Source organism: Physcomitrium patens, chromosome 1 (assembly GCF_059467195.1).
Source record: "Physcomitrium patens ecotype Gransden chromosome 1, ASM5946719v1, whole genome shotgun sequence".
NCBI classification, from domain to species: Eukaryota; Viridiplantae; Streptophyta; class Bryopsida; order Funariales; family Funariaceae; genus Physcomitrium; species Physcomitrium patens.
This window is the reverse complement of record NC_143410.1, coordinates 7,538-35,423: the sequence shown is the minus strand read 5'-3', so window position 1 is coordinate 35,423 and position 27,886 is coordinate 7,538. Positions and strand designations below refer to the sequence as shown.

At 36.5% G+C, this 27,886-nt stretch overlaps 3 protein-coding genes across 17 annotated transcripts; all 3 read right to left on the bottom strand.

Annotated features, from left to right (window-relative positions):
* Nucleotides 1–61: 61 nt before the first annotated feature.
* Nucleotides 62–6,831, bottom strand: LOC112285869 (small RNA 2'-O-methyltransferase). Of its 5 annotated transcripts, none has more exons than XM_024527182.3 (10): nucleotides 6,223–6,831; nucleotides 5,297–5,646; nucleotides 4,716–4,811; nucleotides 3,610–4,130; nucleotides 3,124–3,435; nucleotides 2,100–2,998; nucleotides 1,799–1,947; nucleotides 1,554–1,670; nucleotides 1,208–1,333; nucleotides 62–955 (listed from the first exon to the last, which is right to left on the bottom strand). In XM_024527182.3, the coding sequence occupies exons 2-10, from the start codon at nucleotides 5,555–5,557 to the stop codon at nucleotides 371–373; spliced, it is 3,066 nt and encodes a 1,021-aa protein (XP_024382950.1). In that variant the 5' UTR covers nucleotides 5,558–5,646; nucleotides 6,223–6,831; the 3' UTR covers nucleotides 62–370. The 5 variants fall into 5 exon arrangements, with proteins under 5 accessions (XP_024382950.1, XP_024382959.1, XP_024382968.1 ...); XM_024527191.3 differs by having other exon boundaries at nucleotides 6,083–6,778; XM_024527200.3 differs by lacking the exon at nucleotides 6,223–6,831 and adding an exon at nucleotides 5,921–6,050.
* An 8,157-nt stretch (nucleotides 6,832–14,988) lies between these two features.
* LOC141045384 (putative disease resistance RPP13-like protein 3) lies at nucleotides 14,989–19,570 on the bottom strand. Of its 10 annotated transcripts, none has more exons than XM_090249256.1 (5): nucleotides 19,182–19,570; nucleotides 18,390–18,989; nucleotides 18,130–18,252; nucleotides 17,769–17,905; nucleotides 14,989–17,539 (listed from the first exon to the last, which is right to left on the bottom strand). In XM_090249256.1, exon 5 carries the CDS (start codon nucleotides 15,980–15,982, stop codon nucleotides 15,149–15,151), a length of 834 nt encoding a protein of 277 aa, XP_090105382.1. In that variant the 5' UTR covers nucleotides 15,983–17,539; nucleotides 17,769–17,905; nucleotides 18,130–18,252; nucleotides 18,390–18,989; nucleotides 19,182–19,570; the 3' UTR covers nucleotides 14,989–15,148. The 10 variants fall into 10 exon arrangements, 8 of the variants coding, with proteins under 8 accessions (XP_090105382.1, XP_090105345.1, XP_090105312.1 ...); XR_012217497.2 differs by having other exon boundaries at nucleotides 15,989–17,539; nucleotides 17,799–17,911; XM_090249348.1 differs by having other exon boundaries at nucleotides 15,989–17,539; nucleotides 17,769–17,911.
* A 3,839-nt stretch (nucleotides 19,571–23,409) lies between these two features.
* On the bottom strand, nucleotides 23,410–27,459 carry LOC112289738 (rop guanine nucleotide exchange factor 7). Of its 2 annotated transcripts, none has more exons than XM_024535240.3 (8): nucleotides 27,112–27,459; nucleotides 26,548–26,850; nucleotides 26,234–26,350; nucleotides 25,915–26,069; nucleotides 25,709–25,783; nucleotides 25,225–25,515; nucleotides 24,743–25,087; nucleotides 23,410–24,518 (listed from the first exon to the last, which is right to left on the bottom strand). In XM_024535240.3, exons 1-8 carry the CDS (start codon nucleotides 27,416–27,418, stop codon nucleotides 24,045–24,047), a joined length of 2,067 nt encoding a protein of 688 aa, XP_024391008.1. In that variant the 5' UTR covers nucleotides 27,419–27,459; the 3' UTR covers nucleotides 23,410–24,044. The 2 variants fall into 2 exon arrangements, with proteins under 2 accessions (XP_024391008.1, XP_024391017.3); XM_024535249.3 differs by having other exon boundaries at nucleotides 26,548–26,674; nucleotides 27,112–27,347.
* Nucleotides 27,460–27,886: the final 427 nt, after the last annotated feature.

Sequence of the window (27,886 nt, the reverse complement as noted above, 5' to 3'; positions counted from 1 at the left end):
AAATTAACACCTAGCACTGACGAGATCCTGAAAATTTGCACTGAGTTTATATCACCTGATGGGGAGTTAATATAAAAAATACCTTTTCTTAAACCCGCAACGGGGGCTGCCATAATTTCCTCGAGTCTTTTACTACAACCGTTCAGAATATCGTTTAAAAATGCTAACAATTTACAGGCAGTCAAAATTTCTCAACCACTCCCATCTTTTCCACCACTGATGATAGTCGGCACAAAAACTCTAATGTAATGATTTGGGACGCCGTTGATCAAAAATTGGGGAGGGGACCGAGTTTTAGCGTATGGCTCTTCTCTTAACAAACAAGCATGATCAAAGCTAAACTCTAAACATAGAGACAACCACATCCTCCCTACAAAATTGCTGCAGGGTGTGCAGGCGAGGTCCACTGCCAAAGTTCCTTTAACTGTGAAACAGGATCCTGTTCAGTTTCCAATCGCTTATCTGTCATCTCCACTTCTGTAGCTGTTGGCACACTATCTGAGCCATCGCATTTACTAACACCTGCTTCCTGACAAAATGTAGGGAAGACCACACCATTATGTGCAAAAACAGCAATCTGTGTGGCGAAGCCAGGACTGTTGTCATCGTCTTCCCCGTCTCCACCAACACCTGCGAAACGCACTTGATAACCGTACTGCGAAGCAAGAAGGGAGGCCCACTCCCGAAATTCAGCTCGTGTCCACTCAAATCTATGGTCATGGTTTCTGAGGTTCTGGGTTTCCATGTCCATTAGCTTCTTGGAGTCGGTCAGTTCAGGAAAAACCGTAGGACCGGGTTTATTAAGACTGTTGCTTTCAGGGTCCCACTCCAGGCCGCGAATGACTGGATTGTACTCGATGTTTGGCGTGCTCACTAACCACACTTTTGGAACCAATTTTCCAAGTATACTTTTTCCCAATTTGCGCAAAGGTTCTGGATCCATGTGCTCCACCACCTTCATCCATTCTTCAAGTTAGGCAGGATAATATTTGCCGAGCTCACTTCATAATGAAGCTACGATCGCCACTTTCAAATTTTACAAAGAGACTCTTTTGTGTGGAAGACAGGACATTAATGGATGCAAACAAAACAAATTCAGACACAAAAGCAATGTGAAAAGTGATTTTTTTTATGTATATATGTATGTATAAATATATATATATATATATATATATAATTTTAAAACTAAGAGGAACTGAGAACATACTTCAATGCAGGTTGCCAAATCTGGGGAGCGAAGACGTAAGTCCATAGCAGAGATCGAGCCCTCGTAGAGAGTGATACTTTGGATGCTATGAGCAGCATTCTGTTTCGCTAAACTTGCACTCAGTGACTGAAATGCTCAACACACACAAAAAAAAAAAAAAAAAAAAAAAAAACTTGGTCATTCCATATCACTCAGTCAATCTGCAATGATCTCGTTCAGGAGCTGAAAGGTTACAGGAATGCAAAATTAGGAATACCAGAGGCCTCATACCAACTAGAGACCCCCGATAGTCTACGATCCAGAATATTACAAGTGACTGATAATTGGTGAACAAGGGTCCGCATACCTTGGCCCCACGAATCAAGGCTTTCCGAGATATGTCAATGCCAATCATATATTCCAGCGTATTAGGTTCTCTTAAAAGGGCTTCCAGAAGGCTTCCAGACCCACATCCCAAATCCACCTGCCTCATATCATGCAAGGTGGTTGCAAAGATGATCAATAAAAATTGAAAGCGATTTTTCAAGTTTTCAAAAACGGCAAGCATCATTTAGCTCATAAGTGTCACCAAGTCTAAGTTAGTTGCAATACCAGAGTCTTCGCCTCCAGGGCATTTATCATTGTGCGAGCGAACTCTATCCGCTGCTTGGAAAGAGGGGGTGCAAAATGTGAGGACTCTATCCTCTCCTCCATCGCTTCTTCAAATTTAAGCAACTTCACAGTATATTCAAGTACCAGACCTATACCAAGCCACAGTACAATATACGGCAAATATGTTCAATTAATGTAAGGGTATATCTCTAATACAGTGAAAAACTACCCCTCCACATGCTGTTTTGCAGAAGCATGAAAAACAATACAGGCATATGGTTAGAGAATGCTGATAACATACCTTGCCGATTTTCGCCAAGTTCGCTGCTGGCTGCAAATAACACACCTAGTGCCTCCACGGGTAAACAAAATTGCAAGGTTTGGCCAACGGTGGCCTGACTAACACATGCATCGATTTGGCCAATTACAGCGCCCACACCAAGCTCAAATTTGAAGTCTGATTGAGACTCTAAGTCATGTATTAATAGCATATCAGAAGAATTATCACCATTACAACAAGATCCTTCGTCGATCAAGTTTACAGTGTAGCTCACAAATACCATTGAACCTGGAGGAGGCCGATCGCCAAGAGTATCTTCCTCAGCAATGACTCTGAATGACAAAAATTCCGACTGCCCACTGCTTTCATCTGACTTGTAAACAGTAGAGTCTTGAGGATTACTACCCAAGAAATCTCCATTTGACTTGCAACAATCTTGGTTTTGAAAGTAACTGCAAAGGCAACCTGTTCCAGACCATCTTCCATAGCTCAAAAGAGCATTCAATGCAGCACTCTGAATTGCATCATTGCGACTTCGGAAAAAGCCATCTGACTGGAAGTATGTGGGAGCTTTGTTTCCCGCAGAGCCTACACGAACTTTGCACTGAAAAGGCCCCTGCTTACTACTTCCAGGATTACCCTGCTTTGAGATACCGTTGTTATTCATGGACATTAAACCTTTAGTATGACCTATCTCTAATGAGTGTCCGCCTGCGGTACTATTGCAGGACTCCTGTGTATCGTTACAAGTATACTGTGCTTCGGAGAGGCGATGCTGGTGACAAAAATCTGCTAAAAGAGATTTTGGGCTAGCACCTTGCCAATGTGCCCTGCAGGTGTAGACCTTTGGCAGATCAGCCACTAACAGCGACCGTCTACTTAGCTTGTATGCACCCCAAGGGTTTCTCCCCAACATTAACCTGCATATCGAAATAAACTTGCAGAATCCATCACATGTTCGGGAACGTAGGTCTCCAGGAATCTCTCTTTCAAAAATAGTGATGAACTGCTTCTAGAACCAAGAAGGATATTTGACAAAGCATACCTATGAAAGCAACTCAATGTGAAGTTATCATAGATGCATCTTCCATCAGATGTCCAGGTGGATCCAACAGTAGCAAGAATAGCATCACCATCAATAGCATGACCCACAAGAAAGCTAGCTCGCTCATTTCTAGAAATCCGTCCTCCAGTGTTTCGCAATGCCTCCATAGGACCATCCTGGGAACAAATGTCGCGATAAATTTTTGAGGGTTCAAATTGCTCGAGCAGCTCAACATCAGGAAACTTCACTACAGGAAGTCTCTCTCGTGCTCCCCAAAATAAGCGAGACCCATCAGGTGCCTTTCCAATCTGCCTGAAAGCACAATACAAATGAGACTTAAGAGATCCTACGCACCAACGAGGCGATACGAATCACATTCGAAACTGCCAAGAAACAAAGACAGAGACGTTTACTACAGCGGTATTCATAATATCTCAGACCCGCAAGAAACAAGGATAAACCCACTCCTATAGTAAGAAACAGCACCTTGACATGAACACTTGTCCTGTATCTTGCAGACCCAGTGCATTTGCTATGGTATCCAGGTAATAAACATCTGGTAATGCAGTCAGACTAATTGTCCTTAATTCCTCTTTAACATATGCAGGAATATATACTGCTTCAAATCTAAATGCTCTATTGAACTGTGAACACGTTGTTTCCAGATTATGCATCTCATCTCCATTCCCCGACGCGACTGATTCAACTCGGTTCTCTCGATCAGTAAGAAGTTTCGTTACAAGTTCAGGAGAAAATGGGTCAGAGCGACCAATCCACAGGCCATCATCAGATAGCCTGAGGGATGGGCAAGCAGCAGCTGCTCTGCAAACAAGAGCAGCAGCATAAGCAGGATTTTTTTCCGCAAGTAGGTCGATTGCTTTGCACTGCGATGTAATCTTGCCATCCAACACTGTCAGCACTATGGCTGGTACTTGCCCAAACCGTGAACCTTTACGCTGCACAGCAGCTCTAAAGTGCTCCGCCAGTGGCTTGTAAGACAGCACCATCTACATAAAAATAAACGAAATCACCACTTCGTACATGATCACACGAGTAGAGCCTTTACATAATTACAGAAATGTAAACCAACGTCAGGTTATATTTACATTCGTAAACGTGAAAAGTATAAAAAATGCTTCCTCCACTCTAAATACTAGCACTTACAATGCCGTACAAAACGTGCTACAAAAGTTCAGAAGTACTAGTCCTACGGTGGATGATTTTGAACCAAAAGGATATACACACTTGTTCTACAACCCGTTCTCCATCTCAATACTACTACGGTGCAGAGACCAAACGAACGTGCAAGTCGGGCGCATAAATCTTCTGATTATTAAAAAAACAGACATCCAGAAGTATGTAAAATAATGCAGTGTAGGAATGGAAAATCCTACCATTATACGATGACTGAAGTTCACGATGTGATAACCCTATCAGACCCATCGATCACAAGTAACTTAAGCCGAACAAATGCAAAAAACAAGCAATTGGATCTAAGATTCAAAATTATTATAAAATAATTAGTCCTACAGGCTGATTCCTGACAGCTACTTCAAATACCGCTTCACTTAATATAGTGAGAAAGAATAAACCTGATCGGTGAAGGCCAAAGAAACTTTGCGATGTAGACCCTCCCATGATTCAGCAGTAGTAGCCTGTAAAGCACCTGGTTCATATGGTATTCCCATCTGCAAGGTTGCCAAGTCGATGTCATAAATGAAAACTTAACTGTGCGGCCTGAACCTGAATACAAAGAGAGTAAGATTATATCCATTTATATATTTTATAGTATTCCATGAATATGTGGAAAAAATACATACGTATAAGAAAAAAAAAGACAAAGAAGTCTTCTCATTGGCATGGGAAGTAGGGAACATGGATGAACGAGAGAATGCATGGATGGCAGTGCCGGAAATTGCAGTGCCCAACGGCACGGGTTTCCGCTAGTGTCTGACGGCATAATTTAAACTCGAGTATATTAGACAACAGAAACGCACACAATAGGGCTAAAAAAGAGCATGCTTCCAAACTTGCATGAGACTATCAGTAGACAGTCTTCAAGCACATCGATTTAATATTCTTTAAATACAGGAAAGTAGAAGAAAAGGACAATTCCAGAAAAGCCTCCACCATGTGATCGTGAATATAAAAATGTTGAATCATCAAAGCGCACCTTCTGAAGTGCATGAAGAGCTGCATCTTGCTCGGCATCCTTTTTCCGACGAAAACTGTTGGATTGAATGGTAGTACCATCGGGCAAATGTAACTTACATGCAAACATAGGACCCTCCTTGCTGAACTCAAGAAGCGCAGTTTCCTGGTGTCCTGCACCAACAGACCCTGTTCCCAAGTGTGGCAACTGCCAAGTTTCATACCGGCATTTCTGACCTAACCTGACCATAACCGTATGGAGTTTCGCCTTAGCAGTAGCCATATTCAGATCCTCTCCCTCTATATGTATATCCTTCTCTGAACCGCATCGGCTCTAACAAGAGATAGTTGAACTGCCTCTGTTTTCGTCAGCTGCATAAACCATTGAATTAGTCCATTATTAGTGCATTGGACGCAGAAATGTTCCGAGAACAGAAAACTCGGTTGTAAACAACCAACCTGACACCAAAATATGCTGTTAAATCAACACAGCATTCAATTTAGACGGATGAAGAAGCAACGAGACAAGAAGACTTGTGATCCCCGTCTCTGGCTTGATACCTATCTATCATTCATAATTGCAGTCGCGCCTTCACTCCCACACTTCCTATCAAATTTTGGAGAGCTACTTTCACATTTGACTTACCAGTCCTCGTCAAAGGATTCCATAAAAATTTAAAAGGAGCAACAACCAGACAAAACCAAAGAAAAACCCTGTGTTAAGTCCGAACAAGCTTAACAATCCATGTGGACAAGGAATACAGAAACGGGCGTGCATCTACCAAGAGGTAGGAAGAGAGAAACTAACATCGGGACAGCCAAACCGAAAGAGCGGTCCTGTAGGCAGTGAGAATGAGTCCAAACGCAGAACCCGAGGCAAAGAAAAGCAGCGGAGGCCAGCTGTTTGCCTGAAAAGGAGGGAACAAGAGGGGTGTGGAAGCCAATTACCATAATCTGGGTGAGCGGGGGCAATAAGAAGCGGGGGAAGGCAGAGAAGACTGATCAGAGAGAGTGAGGATGGAGGGTAGGGGTCATGTTGGAATGAGCGCGAGAGAGTGAAGAAGCAGCGCTTGGAGTAGAAGAGGTGCAAAGAAGGGGACACTAGCTCCATCATGATTGTGCAGTAGCGTCGTGGAAGAGTGTTGTGTACGTTGTTACATTATGGATGAGCGTCAAAATCTTGCGCCGAAGCGAGGGATGGAATTTCAAAAAAGAAGAGAAAGAAAAGAGGGTCGTGAAAGTAGCGAAAGGGGAGAGCGCAAGGAATAAGGGGGGGGGGGGGGTAGGGTTTAGGTGATGATAGGAGAAAAAGGCCTGCTTCTGAATGTGAAGTTGTACGCAACTGCTGTAGATGGAACGAAAAGAAGTTGAGCAGCAAAGAAGGCAGCGAAGAGAGAGAGAGAGAGCTTGCTTGCACGCGGGAGGAGAAACTGGAGGAGAGGAAGGGGAGGAGAAGGGAGAGCGAGAAAGGGAAAGGGGAAGACCTAAACCCTAAACCCCCCTCCCTCCCTCTGGCTGTCTGTCTGTCTGTCTCCAACCCCTGCCTGCCTGCCTGCAACACGACGGACTGGTCAGACCACGCAGCTAACTAACTATCCTATTGCTGCTGCCAGAATAGTAGGGCCCTTCTTCACTTACTCTCTCTCACACTCACCCACTCTCTCTCTCTCACTCAGATCCCCTCAAACTTCCTTGCTTCCACATGCCCCAACCTTTTCCTTCTTCTTCGATCTCACAACAAACACACGGTCTTGCACCTTCCAGCTTCGCTTCCATCGCGTTCATTCCCTTACTTACTACTACTACTGTCGCCTTCAGATTACAGTCCTATCCTTTTTCTAATATTAAAGGGTGCTTGTTAATACTAACTACCATGAAGAGTCCTTTAAGATAACAGTTTGTGAAAACTACTCTATTCCGATGATGCTGCTCAGGGATATGCTAACCGGGAATATTCAATTTTAAACTGTAAAAAGTATAAAAACAACAACATTAGTATTTGCCAAAAATTCACGAATTCATTGTATTGAAAAAAATTAAAGAACTTTGTAGATTATTTTATATGTTTATATTTATATATATATAAACAATAAATACTTTAAAAATCATAAATTGTCTTTTTTGTATAACCTTTTTGTACCCCTAAAAATCAAAAAGTCTGTCCAATACCACCAACCACACTAACAATCCATAGAACTTGCAATAGACTATAAGAGTCATGAATTTTGGATAAAATATTGATAATTTATTGTAAATATTCTTTATATAATAAAATCTTAACAGTAGAATTTACTTTGTAAAATTATATAATATCGATTGAGAACCCCCCCCCCCACAAAAAAAATAATACAAAAAATCAAACTTAATAGAAAATTGAACTTAAACATAATTTAAGAAAATCTTACATGAAATTTTTACACTGAAATAGTGAGATCAGTAAATATATATATATATATTAAATTGCAATGTAATATGAGTATGTAGACTTATATAACAAATTTTATGCTCTAACAAATGTGATTGGAAGTATGTATACAAATAGAAAATAAATAAATAAATAAAAATTAAAAAAATATACTTAATGGTGAAATTCACCATTTAATCTAAATTAGAAAATAACTTCACTTCATATTTTCTCTTAGAAATTTAGATGAAAATCATAACTTTTAAAAAAGAATAAAAAATAACAAAAGAATAAAAATAAAAATAAAAAAGAAATAGACATTTAAAATGTATTGTGAGTTTTCCACTAGGTTTTAATTTAATGAATAATAAAAAATAAAAAATAATATATGATAATAAAAAAATCAAAATTCAAAGAATAAAATTGAAAAATTAAGATTTATTCTAAAAATAACTTGGTAATGTGGTTGAAATCCTAAGCATCAGCAAGGTTTAGAAAAGACATAAAAGGGATTTTATAAGGTCTTCAAGACCTTTATCATATCTTCTTACCTACCTCCAAAGTGTTACATCCTATATAATACTAATACTTTTAATTTTTTTATTAATTTTTGGTCTTATTAGCTATTTTTACTTAAACTGCTATTTTTAAATTTTGGTTTTACCTAGGTATCAAAAAGATACACAATTAGCTTAGTGTTGTATAAATAAAGATTTTCATATACAACAAATCAAGTGCCAAAAATCAACATCAAGTATGCAATTTAAATCAAATGAGAATGTGCAATCAACACACTCTTAAAGAAAGATGGAAAATCTAAATACAATGGAGTCTAGTTATCTCTTACACCACAAAAGAAGAATTCAAGTATGCAAGTATTTGTAGGAAAAATCCTAAAACTTTATTAAATGGCTTAATCACCACAATTAAGGAAAATCTTATAACATAAACTTTCTTTCTTTTAAAATCTACTTACAAGATTTAACTTGTCAAGAATGTTAACTCCAAGCAATTTTTTTCCTTAAGTTTTTAAACCCTATTCAATACTAACAAAGTCAAATAAGAAAAAATGTTAAATAGATGAAAATCTACTAAATTAAATTAGATTATATCTGTAACAAGGTATAGATAAGATAACTATATTATTAACACATAGGGATAGATACTTAGAACCATGTTTGAGAAGTTATGGAAGTTTCTAAAATTGGGGTTAAATTAGTGGATTAAATAGGATCCACCATAGAACATTTTAAAGAGAATTTAAGGCGGTTATTCAAGTAGGGCCTATTATAGAACCTTTTAGAAGGAATTTAACGTGGTTATCTAAGTGGACTCTATCATCTAGGAATATTCTAGAAAGTTTAAGGTGGTAAAACAAAGTATAAATATGATTGGCTAGGGCCTTTTAGGGCATCTGGTCAAGTATGGCTTTGGACCCTTTCTCTTAATACAATTAAATTTTGTATCTTTCTGTTTGTTCTATTCTCATTTATTCTATTTTAATTCTAATTATTCAGTTTTGTTTTCTATGTTGCATTTTATTAAGTTTTGTTGAGTTTAATAGTGGTTAAATTTATCCTACTTTGTGATGAAGTTTTATGTTGTTGTAGATTAGAAGGATCTTGGACACTTGAGATAAACCAATCCTGTTTTATTGATATCAAAGCAAGTATTAGATTTTTCTTTGGTAGTATATTGATAGTCATCATCTAATCCAAGGTCATTTGTTGTAGTCACATTCGATACTATGTTGACGCTACCATGAGCTACTCTTAGAAAGTCAATCAGAAGATGAGAAGGCATTACAATAATGGACTCTAATAGAGAAATTACAGCATGGGAGATATGGCACAGCAATCTCATATGGAGGCTGAAATATAATATGTCTTAGGCCAGATAGCTACTTTGTAAGGGCAAATAGAAGCCTTGAAGATAAGTGAGTCGACATATGCTAAGCTAAAATTGAATAGACTTAGTACATACTTTGGAATTTCAAGACAAAAAGATGTATGTCAATGGTTCTTCAATATATTGTAATACCTCTAACTATCCAAGACAAATACCAATGAAAGAATTATAAATGTAGTCAATTATTTGAAAGATAGAGCATTCATTTGATAGCAACATGAAGTTCAAAGCTATAGAACTCAATGTAGATTTTGTGATTGAAAGAAATTTGAGACCAAGTTTAAGAATCAATTTTAGCTCCATCAATGCAGAGAAGATAGTACACAATTAGTTGGCAAATCTTACATAATCTAGGTTAGTACAAGATTATGTCTCCCAATTCAAGTCTCTATATCTTCAAATTGAAAATATTTTAGAGGCAGAGATGATGGATTGATTCCTACAAGGTTTGAAACTTGGGGTCCAGCGAGAGGTGGAACTAAATAATCCACAAATATTTGAAGAAGCAATTTAGATTGTAGAGAGAATCAATGCTGTAGATTTCATAAATTATAAAGCACAACCTATAGTATGAAGTCTTATGTCACTATCTAATACTATGGTACAAAAACTAATACCAATGGAGATTGATGTTCTACAAGGATCATTAACACCACAAAGACAACAAATATTGGTACAAAATGAATTGTGTTTGTATTGTCAAAAGTCAAGCCATTAGATTAGAGGTTGTCAGAATGTCAAAATTCAAACATCATCAAAATAACGCAGATTCATAATCTTGAAACTCACCAAGTCGATAATAAGATAGAACAAAAAAATGAGATTCTTCAATAAAGGCATCGTGCGTCAATATTGGGCACAACTATTGTCTCTTAGAAAAAATTGCATGGCCTCAAATAATTATAAAAAGAATTGATTAGTACATCTAACGAGACTACTAAGCATATAACCATATCAAGTACTTATAGATTATGGTTCTATAGAAAATTACAATTCAACTGAAATTATTGATTGATTTGGAATTTAAACTAAGGCAACCAAGAGAAGAAATATATACCTTGTAGATGATCGAGAGAATGTATTAAATAAGACATGTGAAGAAAAAACCTTAAAATTGACTAACATCTATATCTTAAGAGAAAGGTTGAAGGTGACAAAGCTAAGATATGATGTTATCCTTGATATGCCATAGCTAGAGATAAAAAATAAGTAAGTTGATTGAATAGCAAGGAAAATTTCTTTTAAAGATAGTAGACGCAAGGTGATTCTTTGCACCTTTGTATCAAGTGAAGAGGAAAGACAAATTACAACTGAAGACTTATTCATAGGAACAACTTTTATGAAGAAGTAAATACATCATAAATAACCAATATATATGGTAGTTCCAAATCTTGCATCAATGGTGGATAAGACAACCAAAAGAGTACAACAGGTAGAATAATTCATATGAAAATATTGAGATATCTTTTCAACCGACCTATCTAGTAGCATGCCTCCTAATTGAGGTGCCACATTTCAAATAGAACTATTACCTAGAATCAAACTAGCAAGTCGACCAATTTTGCCTCCTGGCACGATAAGAACTAAAAGAGTTGTCAAAGACATTAGACAAACTCTTAGAAAAATGCCTCATTCAAGAAAGTATATCACTATAGAGAGCACCTATACTCTTTGTACCGAAGAAGGATGGTGAACTTTGCCTTTGCATTGATTATCAAGGCCTTAATAAGTAGACTATTAATAATGCATCTCCACTTCCACACGTGGATGACTTTCTTGACCAACTTCAAGGTGCAACCATCTTTAATAAATTGGATCTTTAGAACAACTATTGACAAACACCTATTGTAAAAAATGATGTAAAAAAGGTGATATTTTATATGTACTATGGATATTTTGAATGGCTAGTTTTATATTTTGGTCTCACCAATGCTCCAGCCTCTTTCATAGATCACATGAATAGATTATTTTAAGACCTTTTGGACAAGAATATAGTTGTTTTCATTGATGACATCCTTATATATAGTAAAATTTCTAAAGAGTATGAACAATACCTACAAGAAATATTGTGTCCACTACAAGATATTTATTTCTATTGCAAGCAATCAAAATATGAGCTTTGGAAGTTAAAAGTCATCTTATAGAAGCATGTAGTGCTCAATGCATGCATATGAAAGCCATAGAGGATTGGCCAACCTCCAAAGATGCTTTAGAAGTTTGCTCATTTTAAGGCCTTGCTAGATATTTTTGCCATTTTATTTGGCAATTTGCTCACATTGCTATGTCATTGATAAACCTATTGAAAAAAGTATTCCATTCAAATAAAAATCAAAGCAGTAAAGCACCTTTGATAAGTTGAAGGAGACACTCATTGCTGCTCTAATATTGCAACCATATAATCTCAACTTTCTTTGTACACTTAACATTCATGCTTTCAACTTTGTTATTGGAACGTTTCTTCGACAAAACTTTGATAGGGGCCTTCAACCTTTGGTACTTCAATCACGTAAGTTTAGAAGGATAGAGCATAATTACTCTATATGAGATCGAGAGCAATTAGCGATTGTATACGCCACAAAACTATGGTGGCTCTATTTTTTGGAGAAGCTAGTGGTTGTTTAGATTGACCATCGATCTTTGCTATATAATTTGTATCTGAAAAATATGAAATCACAACATAATCATTCGGAAGAATAGTTGTAACTTTTTGATATTTAGCTTGAGTACAAGTAAGGGCGACAATATACTGTACTAGATAGCTTATTACGGAGATCAAACTTTAAAGACAAATTGAGAGAGATGGTAGAAGTCACTACCATTAGTAATGTCATTTCAAATCAAATCAAAGAGGTAGAATAGAAGGAAGCTATGCATGGAGATGCTTATTTCAAGATGGTTAGTAATAAATTGAAGATAGACAATATACAGTATTGACATTACAGTCTTAATGATGGCTTGCTCTATTTCAAGAATCAGATTTATGTACTTGATAATACTATACTTTGGATGTGCATACTTCAAGAAGGACAAGACATCTCAATATTTGGACATTTAAGGTGAAAAAAGACTCTAAAACGAATTTCAAGGATATGATTTTGGACAAGTTTGGATTATGATGTTTAAGCTTTTGTATGCTCCTGCAAGTCATGTCAACATAATAAAGTATATAATGTAATGTCTTTTAGATTATTGTAGCTAATTTCACTATCTATGACACGTTGAAAGTTAAATCCTGAACTATAATCACTTGTTTTAAATCATGATCCGTGCTTCATAAGAAGTTTTTGATAAGCCTTATTTAAGCTACTAGGCACATGATTTGCTATGTCTATAGTCTTCCATCTCCAAATAGATGGACAAATAGAACATATAAATTAGATCTTAGAAGATATGCTGTGAGCATTTATAGTGGTTCATCATAATGATTGAGATGAATACATGATGTCTTTAGAGTTAGCTTTCAATGATATTATTCAAGCAAGTATTGATCATTCACCACTTTTTCTTAATATTGATCAACATTCGATTATGCTAGCAACCTTCTATCATCACATTGACACCAATAACTTGACAACGGAGGAATTTATACAATGGCTTACAATAGCCTTACGAGAGACACGAAATCACCCTCTTACCGCATAAAATGAAAAGAAGCAATATGCAGATAACCACGAGTAACATAAGACCTTCTAGAAGGATGTTCAGGTATTTCTTTCTAATATCAACTTGTCACTTACTACATCAACCCAAATTCGTAAAGAAGCACCTTGATGGCTTGGACCTTTCCACATTTTTGTAAAGATTTATGGTATTTTATACCACCTAAAACTTCTACTATATATTTGAGTCCATCTAATTTTTCATGTTTTACAAATGAAGGAATTTCATATTGAGCCAAACGCTTTTCAGATCAATACCAATGACCTACACCACCAATTATAGATAATGATCAAGAAGAGTATGAAGTAGACATTATTTTGGAGCATCACTACCTTCACCATGGCAGTAGATATCTACAACTCTAGTACAAAGTTCTTTGGAAAGGTTATTCCATCCACGATGCAACATGAGAACCTACAAAAAAACCTCACTCATTATCAAGAGACAATTTGGAAATATCATTGAGAGCAAAATAAAGATCTTTCACATTAATAGGTGGGGATTAAGTATAATAGGATATAGATAAGATAGTTGTATTATTGAGACATATGAATAGATAGTTAAAACCATGTTTGAGAAGTTATGGAAGTTTCTAGAATTGAGGTTAGGTTAGTGAATTAAGTAGGATCCATAGTAGAACATTCTAGAAAGAATTTAGGGCGGTTATTTAAGTAGGGCCTCTATTAGAATCTTCTAGAAAAGACTTAAGGTAGTTATCTAAGTGGGATCCATCATCTAAGAACATTTTTAAAAGTCTAAGGTGGTAGAACAAAGTATAAATAATACTGGCCAGGGCCTTTTAAGGCATCTTGTCAAGTATGGTTTTGAACCCTTTCTCTTAATACAATTGGATTTTGTATCTTTTTATTTTGTTCTATTATGTTCTAATTTTGGTTACTCAATTTTGTCTTTTGTATCCTATTCTATTTAATTATATTCAATTTTATTTTGGTCTAGTTTGTCCTACCTTGTAATGGGGTTTTATATTGCTATGGATTAAAAGGGTCCTAGATACTTGAAATAGACCAGTCATGTTTCAACATTCATTCAACAAGATTTGGCACCTAATGCCACATCACATGATATTAAGAACATTATAAGACTTCTAAATCTTGCTCAAATTCTTCAAAATGACATCTAAAAGTTGATAAATATTTGATTAATAAAAAATTATTAATATATATTTTAAAAATAATTAATAATTTTTAAATTAAATAATTTTTTTGCATGTCTATGATGTTATTATAAAATTAAACTAATTTGTTATATTTTTATTTTTTACTTTTAAAAAATCAAGTAAAATAAATTTAAAATTCTAATTTTATATAGATTATTAAAATTAAAACTTATTATAGATTTTTTTTTGTTTTTTTTTTTTTTTTTTACCAACTAAGTATTGTATATGAAATAGTTTTTATTTTAAATAAAAAGTTTGAAGCTCAATTTGTATATGAATAATCAAATAAATATTATAAACTACCAATTTTTAAAATTTAGTATATTAAAATATTATTTTCTTTATTTATCAAATAAGATGGATTAATAGAGATTATATATAGAAACCAATTGATGTTGGCAACAATTTGAATTCTTACTATTGTAGTATTTTTTACAATACCAATATTATTTTAAAATAAATTACTATAACCAAAGAGGCTTAAAAAATTATTGTTATTCTATTGTCACTCTATTGTTGCTCATTACAACTCTACATGCAAGCTACAAATTCAACAATATTCATATTCTTTAAACCTTAATTTTCCTATGTATATCAAGGATGCATAAAAAAACTATACATATGTTTTGTTAGAAAAATCCACACTTGAGTCTTCAAAAATTTAATAAATAACTACATCCTAATTTCATGCCTTCAAATGATTTCAAAATACACTATTACTTGATTCATTTGAAAACTTTAAGATTCTTCAAATTGCCAATGCTCTTTGGAAGTGCCTCCAAAGATTTACAACCTCTCAAATCCAGCTGCACAAGACAGTTCAAATTGCCCATGCTCTTTGGAAGTGCCTCCAAATATACACATCCATTCAAGTTCAACTCCACAAGAGAGTTCAAATTGCCCATGCTCTTTGGAAGTGCCTCCAAATATACACATCCATTCAAGTTCAACTCCACAAGAGAGTTCAAATTGTCCATGCTCTTTGGAAGTGCCTTCAAGGATCCACAACTTGACAAATCCAACTCCACAAGAGAATTCAAATTGCCCATGCTCTTTGGAAGTGCCTCCAAATATACACATCCATTCAAGTTCAACTCCACAAGAGAGTTCAAATTGCCCATGCTCTTTGGAAGTGCCTTCAAGGATCCACAACTTGACAAATCCAACTCCACAAGAGAGTTCAAATTGCCCATGCTCTTTGGAAGTGCCTCCAAATATACACATCCATTCAAGTTCAACTCCACAAGAGAGTTCAAATTGCCCATGCTCTTTGGAAGTGCCTCCAAATATACACATCCATACAAGTTCAACTCCACAAGAGAGTTCAAATTGCCCATGCCCTCTGGAAGTGCCTTCAAGGATCCACATCCATACAAATTCAACTTCACAAGGGAGTTCGAATTGCCTATGCTCTGTGGAAGTGCCTTCAAGGATCCACATTCATTCACATACAATACTACAAGAGAGTTCAAATTGCCCATGCTCTCTGGAAGTGCCTCCAAATATACACATTCAGCGACATTCAAGGATACTAATTTGTGCAGAGGGACAACACTCATTGGAAATTCGTGAAATAAATTCCTTCGAATTTATAAGTGCGTGAGAGATACCAAGCTCTGAAAACAAGGAACCTTTCCATCTGAAAGATGATTGCCTGAGAGATCCAAAAATTTCAAATCTGGCATCATTTTAAATAAGCTTGTCATCAATTCGCTCTGTATATCAGATATTTCCCGAAGTATGCAAACTTTAAGATGAGGCACTTGCAGATCCTCTGGCCACTTACAAATGTTACAGCCCATAAATGACATCCTCTTCAGATCTTTGAGCAACTCTTTCTGGAATGATCGCATACTCTTTTCTCGAATGGAAAAAACATTCATACCCACATTCACCACGTTCAGCCTTGCCAATTATGTGTAGTGCAAGATCTCGAAGAACATCATGTATGTGGACATACTTACTTCCTTGTTTCCAATCGATCAGAGATTACAAGGATTTCCAAATGTGCCCTCGCCTTATCCTTTACATTCTTCGCAAACATCTCGAGCTAACTCCTCCAAAGTAGTCAGAAGAGCACCACCACTCTCAAATGCATGACAACAAAACAATTTCCAACTCTCCTCTTTCGGAAGCCATAGCACCACTTCCACTTTTGCCTGCACTTTGCAAAGCACTGACTTACTTCGGCTTGTTATCAATGTTGCGGATCCTGGACCTCGCGGGATATCTACCCAATACAGCATGTCATGATGATCATACTTTGGCTTCTCCCAAACATCATCCAAAATCAAAAATACCTTCTTCTCGGCATATGCATTCTTCAAAAACGTGCGTTGCTCTTCTTGGTTCTTGATCAATTTGAACTTCTCTGATACTCCATTGTCCAGAATGCAACACCTTCCTAACTTTTCATACAGATCAGAAACCTTTGCGTCAAGTCCCACAGTCATCCAGATGACAGGATCCTTTCCATACTTCATTTGAATATCATCATCATTATTCAACATTTGAGCAAGCAAGGTCTTCCCTGCTCCACCTCTCCCTTGCAATCCAAAATGGCTTGCTTTGTCACCTCCATGACTTTGCAATATGGACATCCTCAGTTTCTTGAAATGTTCGTCCACTCCTACTATTAGTGATGGAGTGCCTTGTTTCACAAAACTAAATGCTTCTACTTGCTTTGGAATATGCATTGATAACACAATACCAAGCGTTACCAAGCTTGTATTTGATCTTGCCTCTTCAATGTCACTGCTGATTTTCATCACTAGTGATGGCAATTTCTTCCACCGCCAAAACTTCACCATCCTCTTTCTTCTGCTCCATCGTGATTCCAACATACACTCATTCGTGACAACCTTGGCACGTTCTAAAAGGCTTTGGAAACCACTCAACCATAGAGTGCACGCCTCATTTCCCTGGCTTGAATTATCATTAACTTGTTCAACAAGTGGTCTCACACTCTCCAATTTAGCCACCAACTCATTGCACTCAACTTTGCACCTGTAAGCCAATTCTACCTGCTTTGATTACTTCTGTAAGGAGTAGATCCACTCCAAATCCCACTAGAGCAGGAGCAACAAGTGGATCTCCCATGTTGAAATTTAAAAAACCTGCCAAAAAAAAATAGCATCCTTTCAATCATAAAAATTGGTGTTGAGCTAAGGCACTGTCATAAAAGAGCACAACTCAACCTTCCAATGCAATCCGATCCCATCACAAACAAAACGCAACAAAAATGCACATAACCCGTATGAGGATAATGGTGTCAGGACAGTAGTGTTGAGGCTAAACAAACAAGTGTATCAACCATGACATTGAAAGTATTAGCATAGCACATACTCGTAGTAAGTATCTGACAAGAAGATGTACCAAGCTGCTGTTGACGACTTAGAGAAAAACTTCCGAAGCAACAATTCGTAGCTAAACAAAAATATTCACGTCGTATTCACCTCCACCAACAACGATATCCATGCGCCCTGTAACTAAATAGAGCATGCTACATCAGTCTTAAGAGAGTCGTCTGCAAATCACAACAAAGCTGCAATTCACTCCAGTAAAACATCAACCACAGGATTCACAAACTCGATTCACACATGAAAGGTAAACCCACATGAACAACATTAATCTGTGCACACAACATGGGTACTAATGTCAACACAACACTGATCCAGCCATAAGGTCAAAATCCAACATTCCGTACCTGCAGAAACACTGTGCTTCTTGCACTAGAAAACAAACTTGAGCACTTCGCTCCAACGGCGATGTCAGCAGAGCCAGCACTAGAGACCCATGACTACCGCAACGTCAAGCAGAGGACCTCATTCTGGTATTCCACCAAAGGCGCTTCATTCAGAAGCAAATCTAAACGGGATTCTAACAACTCCAAATGCAATACGATGTCTTCGATCGTGTCACTAGTTAGGACCTAAAGGCACCACTGACGAATACTTCAAACCTCACCTCCCAAGTTCCCCACACCACGAGCTCCCTTCTCACCATCCAGACTACTATTCCATGCTGAATGTTTGCTCCGGGCACGGCACACATGTTCTTAGACCGGCTGTGGGGGCCCCATCCCCGTCCACATAGCACAGCTACTCCAGTTTGCAGGCCTTGAAGCAGTCCAGGAGACTTAAGATAAACCATGGGACCAGGGTTACGGTAGAAGGCTCCATATCCCCGCCCCGACTCCTGTTTCGAGGCCAAACTCCGATTGCAACAGAGATAGACCTCGGGACTTAGAGCCTGGAACACAAGACACAACACATACCCAACGGCCCAGGCAAGACGAGCAGTAAGCCACACGTCGAACGCCCAGACAGCTCACACAGCCGACGGTGCAAGCAGCCACTGACGCTGAAAAGCGTTCCCAAGTCCGTCTGCTGTCCCCGTAAAATCTGCTGTGACGGCAAAAAGTTTCTGACGTTGACGCAGTAATGAAACCCCAGCATCTCCCGCACCCACCTTAGAAGGAGAGACACTATCCAATCTCAAGAGGGCAGATTTAACATCAGCGTTCAAGCACCGGCTATTCCTTCTTACTCCTTACTCTGCTCCAAACTGCACACGAAACCCCAGAAACAGTGAGCACAACTCCAACAATTAGTGCTACATTCACGTGATAAGCTCCCGTTGCGCAAACTCGAAGCGGCTTTCTCAGTTGGGTCATAACCGCACCAGAGATCAGCTCGCGACCACGAAAGCTCACAAGGTGCATACCATCCGATCAGAGGGCAAGGCACCGTCACTCACCTGAAAAACAGAGGGTCCGAGCCTCCCTCCACGGTGCTGTCGGATCCTCTCGCTACCAGCAGCGCACAGTACAACCTTCGCAAACGTTCGCTTCACTCGTACAATAAAAGCATACATGCGCTCAGTGGGTTAACAGCACGCAACACCTCTCACATTTCTCAGCACCCGGTAGAGTAGCCAGAGACGACTAAGACGAAGTCTGGGGCAGTGAAGCAGAGAGTCGGGGAGCCCTGGCACGCCACCGAAGAGAGGTCCGCGTGAGGGCGATGAAAGCTTACCAGCAGTGCAATTTTCTGTTCCCATTTCGCACTGCTCCATGCACGATTCTCTGCACCCCTCGGCGAGAATCGAGTCGCTTTCATTCACCTCAGATGCTCCTGCCTGGAAGTGGCCCAAAAATCTTCTGGACATAGTGATTTGGGAGATCCGCAGTCTGCAGTGCGCACTCTGCGCATGGAAAATTGGGGAGAGAGGACAAAGCAGAAGGCGAGCACGCCGTGGACGTCAAACGAGGGCCGACTTATTCCTAAGAAGGAAAGAAGGAAACTTATTGCTCCCTGCTAACCTCTATTTTGATTTTATTGTAATAATTGATATGTTCTCTAAAACCAAGTCACTTCAAACTTATTTTTTGGCTCTATATTCTCAACAATTGGAACTATTTGTAAATGCCAAATAAATTATATTTTTGCTTATAACATTGTATTTAAAATAAAAATAAAAATAAAAATAAATAGAGCAATAATATATCACATAAGACTTTATTTTTAAACAAGACAAAAAAAAAAAACCAAAAAAAAATATAAGACTTCAATTTATAATAGCAATATAATTTAATATTTTGGGTTTTTTAAACAAATTTTTAAATATAGCAACTTCTTATTTGATTTACCAAATTAGCATTAGATATCATTCAACTTCCTATTTAAGTTAAAATTCAAGATTTTTGATATGTAATGCCATTACAACTTAGTCTATTTCTATTTATGACATTGGAGACAAATACCACTAAAATACTAAATTATTTAACGTTTCTTGTTATGTTTGACTTGAATGTAAATCTTTGCAATACATTTAAAAATAAAAAGACTATAAAAATAATTATGTTTTTTGAATCATAATATAATTATATTGAGATTATCCCTAATAACTACATTTAATATTCTTTATAAAAAAACATTAATTTTCATAAAAAATAGTTTTTTATATTGAATTTCTATTAAATATTTCTTTATAATTTAGAATTAATCAATCTTTTATGAATAGAAATAAATAGAAATGGAAATTCAAGTTTCATTTCTATACACTAAAAAATATGGGGCTTTTGTAAAAACTTTATAAGTAGTTTGATATGCCTGAAGAAGAGATATAATTTTAAGATTCTAATCACATTTAGATTTTATTATAATTTTTTAAAGATGCAAATTAAAAAATTAATTGATTTTTTTTATAAATCTATTTGTTTAAAGATAATAAGACATGATCATTAATAGTTGATTGTAATCAATGTGGTTATTTTTTTTTTTGTATCTTCATTTTAAAATTGAGTAATGCTATTACCTATAAGAAATTTTGGACAACCAAACCTAGTTATAATGTTTATGTATAAAACAAATTATTTTTTTAAGTTTTTTTTTTTTTTTTTTTTTTTTGTGATTATTAATCAAAAAATTCATAATTATATATATATATATATATATATATATATATATGCATGTATGTAGAAAAAAGAAGATGCAAGATTTCTAAGTGAAGAATTCAAGTGTATTAGAAGGTCCAAATCATTATATGCATATTATTAATAAACATCATATCTTAAAAATGACTATAAATTAGTTATAATTTAGGACCAAAAATTACTTGTTTAAAGGTTTCTTCAGATTATTAATCAATCAAAGAGATTTCTTCTATAAGCATTTGTATAACATGCTTTGAAAAATGCAAAGCACCTCTTTCTACAACTACTATACTAGGTGTTGATCTTCCTATTTTATACTAGTAAAACCACTTTTTTGTATTTTTGACCACACCATGATATTTAAATGCATTCAAATAGCTTGTAAACCTTGTTTGGCCTTCAAATCTTCTCCAAATTTCTTATAATAGTCTTCCAAAGTGATAATATCAACTTAAATCAACTAAAAATCCTATTTTTTTTTTTATATAAATTATCAAAAAGATGTTAGGTTTCTTCTTATACTTATTCTATCTACTAATTATTATTTTTAGGTTTTTTATAAGCAATATATGTGGATGAAAGGTCAATATGGACATTGATCTCAATAATTAAATATGAATTTTTACAATTAAGAAAAAATACTAAATTAACCAAGATAATTGCCTCTAAGACTTATTAAAACTTTATTTTAATGAATTTTTCTCTAATAAGACTCTTGCAACTTATAAATTCTTTTAAATTCTAATAAATATCTAAATAAATAATTTATTTTTTTAACTTAATAGTTTATATCTAAATAAATTAAAATCTCATATTTAGCAATTCTATTAATTAAAATATATCAATATAATTTACAATGTTAGTGATTATTTAGATAATATTTAACTAAGGAAATGAAAAATTTAAAGACTTTATAACAAGATAGATATTGTGCCAATTTTCTATTGATATTTTAATAGTAAGTTGGAAAGACATTTAATTGAATTTTTATAATAAATTTACTAATATTTAAAATGTAATAGCACAAAGTGGTTAGGTGCATGACTAATGTTTCAAAATAACATCATATATTTATTATTCAATATATTAATGTTTCTAAAATTATTTTATATAAAATTTAAATATATATATTTATTCTAAATTTAAATATATATTTATTCTAAATTTAAATATATATTTATTCTAAATAAAAATATATATTTAATATTCTTATATTAATTTGGTTAATTAATCTCACAATATATGTTCATTTTAATATATGGTTGATATTGATTAAAATATGTAATAGATATTTAATTTATATACTAATTATATTTAAATTTATAAAAATATATGAATTATAGAATTTTATATGTTTTGACATGTAATAAATATATATTATATTGCAATTAAAGTAAACTTTATAAATTGAAAACAATTATATTGCAATTAAAGTAACTTTATAAATTGTCAACTTAATTAAAATTGTAATCATGAATATTAATAATATATCCAAAAGTTGAATAAATTGTATTTAGTTTTGTATCTATCTATTTTAAAAGATTTAAATAAGACAAGACTCAACATTTGCTTATATTAATCTTATACAAAAATATATTCAAAGTTTATAGTAGTTGTAAAAATCATTTAATAATCAGATATCCAAAAGTTTAGAAACCTTGCAAATTAAATTGATTAGGCTTACAGTATTAAGTGAAATATTTAAAATTTACAAAATAATATAAAATTAAGTGATAATATTATAGATATGGTGTAATTTATTATAATAAAAAATATTTATTTGACTAAATTTAAATATTTATCTCAATAAAAATAAAATATAACCTTATTTCTTTTATATGATTTATGATTTTTTTTTATAAACATTTAAAAAAGAAATCCTTGAATGTATTACTAATTTATTATTATTAATTTTTTAATTTTCCAAATCTTTAAAGGGTCGGAAGATAAAGGAGATGTGATGATATATCTGAGAATATATTCATAGAAAGCATGTTTAAGAATCTCCTTGGTATTGTCTTTTGCCTCAAGTTAAAATTTGAACTAATTTACAATTAAAATATGACTTATGTGATATTATACACGTTCTATTATTTGTTAGATGTGCTAGTTGTTTTTCTGAATACTTACTTCTTACCATCATTCTAATACCATTTGCAATAGGAGTATTTTTACTTTTTTATTTTGTTATAGTTTTTGATTGACAAATATATACACTTTTCCACCCTTCACATTCTATGGTTATTAGTTTTTATTTTCGTTGAAACTCTAAGAATATTATGCATTGTAAATGTAAGCAATCCTCATTTTTTTCAAAATCTTTCAGGAGTTGTTTGTGGCAATGTAAAACCTTATTTAAAAAGTTTTAAGAGCTTAACATAATACTTAATAGTTTTAGCACTAATTTTTTTATTTTAATGAATTGAAATAAATTATCAAATTAAAATGTATTACCTCAGTCTAGTACCTAGACCACAGTGCAAGTCCAAAAAAACACACTATATGAATCAGACAATCACTAGCTCTACGGTATCCAAAGTCAAATCATAGTTTGGATTGAAACATGGATGGTGTTTCAGATCAAGTAGAACAAAGCATTGTACAACAAAGAGCCTAGGTTCACAAACCAAGCTCTCATCTCAGAACTGATTAACTTATTTTAAAAGTCTAGTATGACAAAAAAACCACCTACAAACAATTTGTACAGACAAATTCTACGGCAAGTGTGTCCCAAACTTGTAGAGACATTCCAAAAAGAATTAGGCAAGTATATAAAACTGCCGCTGTGAATGCTAACTGTTGAGAAGAAATAGACCAGATATGAGAAATCTCAGCACAAAGAGATTGGAGAACTTTACCCAGAACTCTTGGCTTGAGTAGGTCCCCTTTTTTCTACGCTGATGAAGGATTGCTTTCTGAAGAAAGTATGGTGCATCTCTTGGTGTTCCTTAGCGAGGAACACGTAGTCTCATGCAGCGACTGCAACATCCTGCAGTTAATGATTAGATGATTGTTATAGTCCCGAAGTGATTTAGGATCGTAAACCCATCCACAGGCGAGAGTCCAATCCCTTATCTGTTGAAGGCTTCCTGAAAGCTATGTAAACTACATCCGTTCCAACTCAAACCCCTCGGTTTCAACAAAAACAATTACAGCCGCGATCTTCAACTGTTGCGATTTAGAAATCAATCTCGACTTGGAGGGCTGTGCAAGGCATGTTTGCTCTCTAGGTTTCCAGCATAACTCCAAAGTTTAAGATGTTCTGGAGGTAGTTTCACCAACTCATGATCTTTCTTGACGATCGTTTCAAATTTGCCAAAAGACCAGTCTGGGAGAACTTGATTCAAGGTAAGTCCCCCTACGACGGGGTAGCCTTCGACACTGTCATGAGGAGAATTTGGGATCTGGTGCGGACTAAGAGTGGGAGAAGTATTTGGAGAGATATATGGAACGGGCATTGTTAGATGGATATTGTGATGTCCATAGGGGTTCTTGGTTTGGTAAGGTGGTCCATTTGACGACGGTGGAATTGGAGGAAGCCCCACAGAATTCTTCACCAGATCATCCGCATAGAGAACATCGTCAATGCGAGCAATGATATTAAAGGCCAAACTCTCAAGAACCCGAGAGTAACTTTCCAAAATTGACTGACCCACATCCTACATGCAGAGCACCAAAACCCCGGGTCAATATATAAATTAGTGAGAGTAAAAACAGACTGCATTGACGATTGCAGCCTCACACAAACACGATTAGAACTGAATCACAGAGGGGCTGAACTCCTATAGTCAAGCGAATTCTAGTTAAATTTAACATTGGGGCGCCAATATGCATCAACAACAATTGCAACCTTTAAGAAACAATGATATACAGGTGTGCATACCTTGTTATACTGGATCTTGTTCATGTCAAGGGCAGTTTGTGGTAACCCTGGGAACCGCAACTTCAAGGTGTGCAACATAGTCTCTGCTTTATCAGCAATCTGCTCCCTCCTGTTTTCGTCAGCCACTAGGTCTTTCATGATTCCCCAAGATGATTTGGCTGCAGCATTTGAATGCTTCGACTGAATCTTACGACGCCACACTAGTATTGCAGTTTCTAGCTTATTTGCAACTTCCAACTGACTATGCTCGCTTGTAAGGTCCACCATAGATAAAATTTGTTCGGCAGCGTAACTGTCTGAAGAAAGATATTTGTAAATTGCATCACCCAAGCTAGACTTCCCATTCTGCACAGTGATGACCGGGGCGAATATCAGACAAACGGAAAACAAGTAGGGTCACATGAAATTCTTAAGGAATCTTGATATTTCGTGCTTAAACCCAGGTTACTTGATGATATGAAAAGTCGAAGCAAAATAAAAACCTTAGGAAGCGAATCCCAATATACATCAGGAACTTCCATCTCTGACAAGACTTGGCCATTGATAGCCATGGCAGCCTTCAAAATCTGGTTTATGGCTTCTCGTTGGTGGTGAAGCTTCCTTCGTCCCTCCTCGGAAAGGCCATCCACGGGTACCTTTGGATTTGGGAGCCACCACTTCTCTTGTTGTCTCTGCATAGACAACCTTGAAGCAGCGACGTTGTCTTTTTCCGACATGACAACGCTACGATCCACATACCAAAATTCCGTGTTTGAATAGCTATCCAAAGAATCCTGCAACATAAAAAATAAAAAAAACGATGGTGAACTGGGACATGACTGACGAAGTACGCCGTTTCAACCAATATGACATGTAACTAATCATTGATGGCACGGAACTCTTTCTGGACACCTAAATAATTCAATTAGAAAATCCATGTCATACTATCTACCACTAAAAGTGTATCACCGATGATTTGCTCATTACCAGCAGCATAGCATCGAGCTTGCGTAAAGCTGGCAAATTGAGGTGAAGATCGGACCTGGGCTTGGTTATCATAACCTGCTCAAGATAATATGCAGCTGGTCAGAAGATGTATACTACGTAATACGTACTCATGGATATGAGAATATTTATCCAGATCGTAAGTCAAAATACTACCGCAATGAATGTTCGTTTGAAAAGGTTCACACCTCAGTACTGCTCCCATCAGGGAAGGTTTGCCACGACGGCACAAGCTCGACAATGTGATCACTGACAGACAGAAGCCACTCCATTTCTCTACGCCACCTCATTCGTCGTTCCTCAGGCAGTGGTTCCAGTTTCCATAGTTCACCAAAAAGTGAAGCTGCCAAGACAAACAAGATATGAATCTTCCGTACATGCTCTCTCTACTAAATCGCAATCCTGTCAAAAGAAATCTAAGCGACCTATTAAGCTCTATAAACGTGCTGGAGAGAAATGCGACTCTTTCGCTACGTAGTGAATGACGAATTTGATAATAGAACTTACCAGAAAAATTGGTGATCGCATTTGATATCGCCAGAGCGGTATAAACACCTTTGGCACCACCTGACATGTCCTCCCCAAGCAGCAACTTGGCAAACCGCTCTTTCATCATCTCCACCTCTGTCATTTAAGTAAATGAAATGAAGCCATCAATCCATCAGAGTTTTCGCAATTTAATGGCATCAAGACATCTTCGGACAAGAGCATTGACGCGTGTTTCTCAAACAAACTTGACACAGAATAACATGCACATACAACGGCAATGTCATACTACTTGGGAGGCCCGCACGAACTAAGTGGCAAGGTCAAGTTTCAACCTGAGAGTTCCGTCTCCCGTTTTTCTCTCTTCTCTTCCCACATGAATGTATTTCGTGTATTACTCATATTTGGAGCAAAAGAAGGCGCTTCACCAGATCTATCCCTGGAGCTGCAAAGAGACCACTCCTGTGCGCAGGACCCGTCTGAGCTGCTGCTAATGGACTCGCTTATAGAAGCATCCCAACACCTGCGGAAGCTTAAATCTCCGTCTAATATAAAATCTGAACAGTCGTCTACACTGATGGTACTCACATCATCAATGCTCCGTCGAAAGCATCTATCTACATGAGGTCTTGAATCCGCTGGCATAATCCCGTCCGTTCCGGAAAAGCTCATCACAATCAGAAGAGGAATGTTTTAAAGGATAAACTAAACTCTTTGATATTGACGTAAACGATAGCCCGTGTGCCTTTGCTGATACAGTAGTATAAGAGCAATGTAAGACGCAGCCTTGAACCCTAAGAATGGCATGAACTTTAATGACGGCAATTTCGCAAGGCGGCATACTAATAGACACAATACACCATCATGATACGCAGAATGAGAGGCCTTGGAAATCGTACTAGGACTGCATCTGACGCCGCAGCTTGAGAGAGGCCGGAGAGTAAACGAGAATGAGTGATGTGGTGAAGAAAGAAGGGCAGCATGGGAAGGGGGAAGAGGCGGAGGAGAGTCAACAAGGCAAAAGAGCATAGAAGCAGCGTGGGAAGAAGGGAGACCTTGGCTAGGAGGGGGAGTGGAGGAGGGAAAGCAGGAAAGGTGCGTAGACGATGATGATCCCCGGTGCAGCCATGATCCAGCTGCTGCTGCAGAGGAGCACATAGACAGGGGTGGTGGTTGTGTGCCTCCACTGTTGCGCTCCGATGCCATCCCTTCCACACATGCCTGCCTTCAAGTGACAATGTGAAAGCACGACGAAGAGGAGGAGAAGGGGGGGAGAGACGAAGAAGAGTAGTAGTAACGAAGCGACGGATGGATGTCCACATTCATTCACCATTTCCACACCATGATTATAACATCTAATGGCACCATCGTGCTGTTCAGGTGGCCCCTCATCACCACGAACCAACCTGGAAGGTAATCATTCCTGCATGGACCAGAACATACCTCACCGACCCACAACCATTCTACTACGCCCTTTTCGCAGGCAGGCAGCCTGGATTTGGGGTCTGTCCTCTTGACAGGCCGATCAGTTGGGTCGCAGTCTCTTCGGACCAAGGTGTGTATATATAATGATTATTTCCAGGTTCAGGCCCAATTGGCTCTGCTAAATCTCGAACCAAAGCTTAAATGTCTGACCAGGAATTTTTAAAGTGAACTTTCCTGTCAAATGAATGA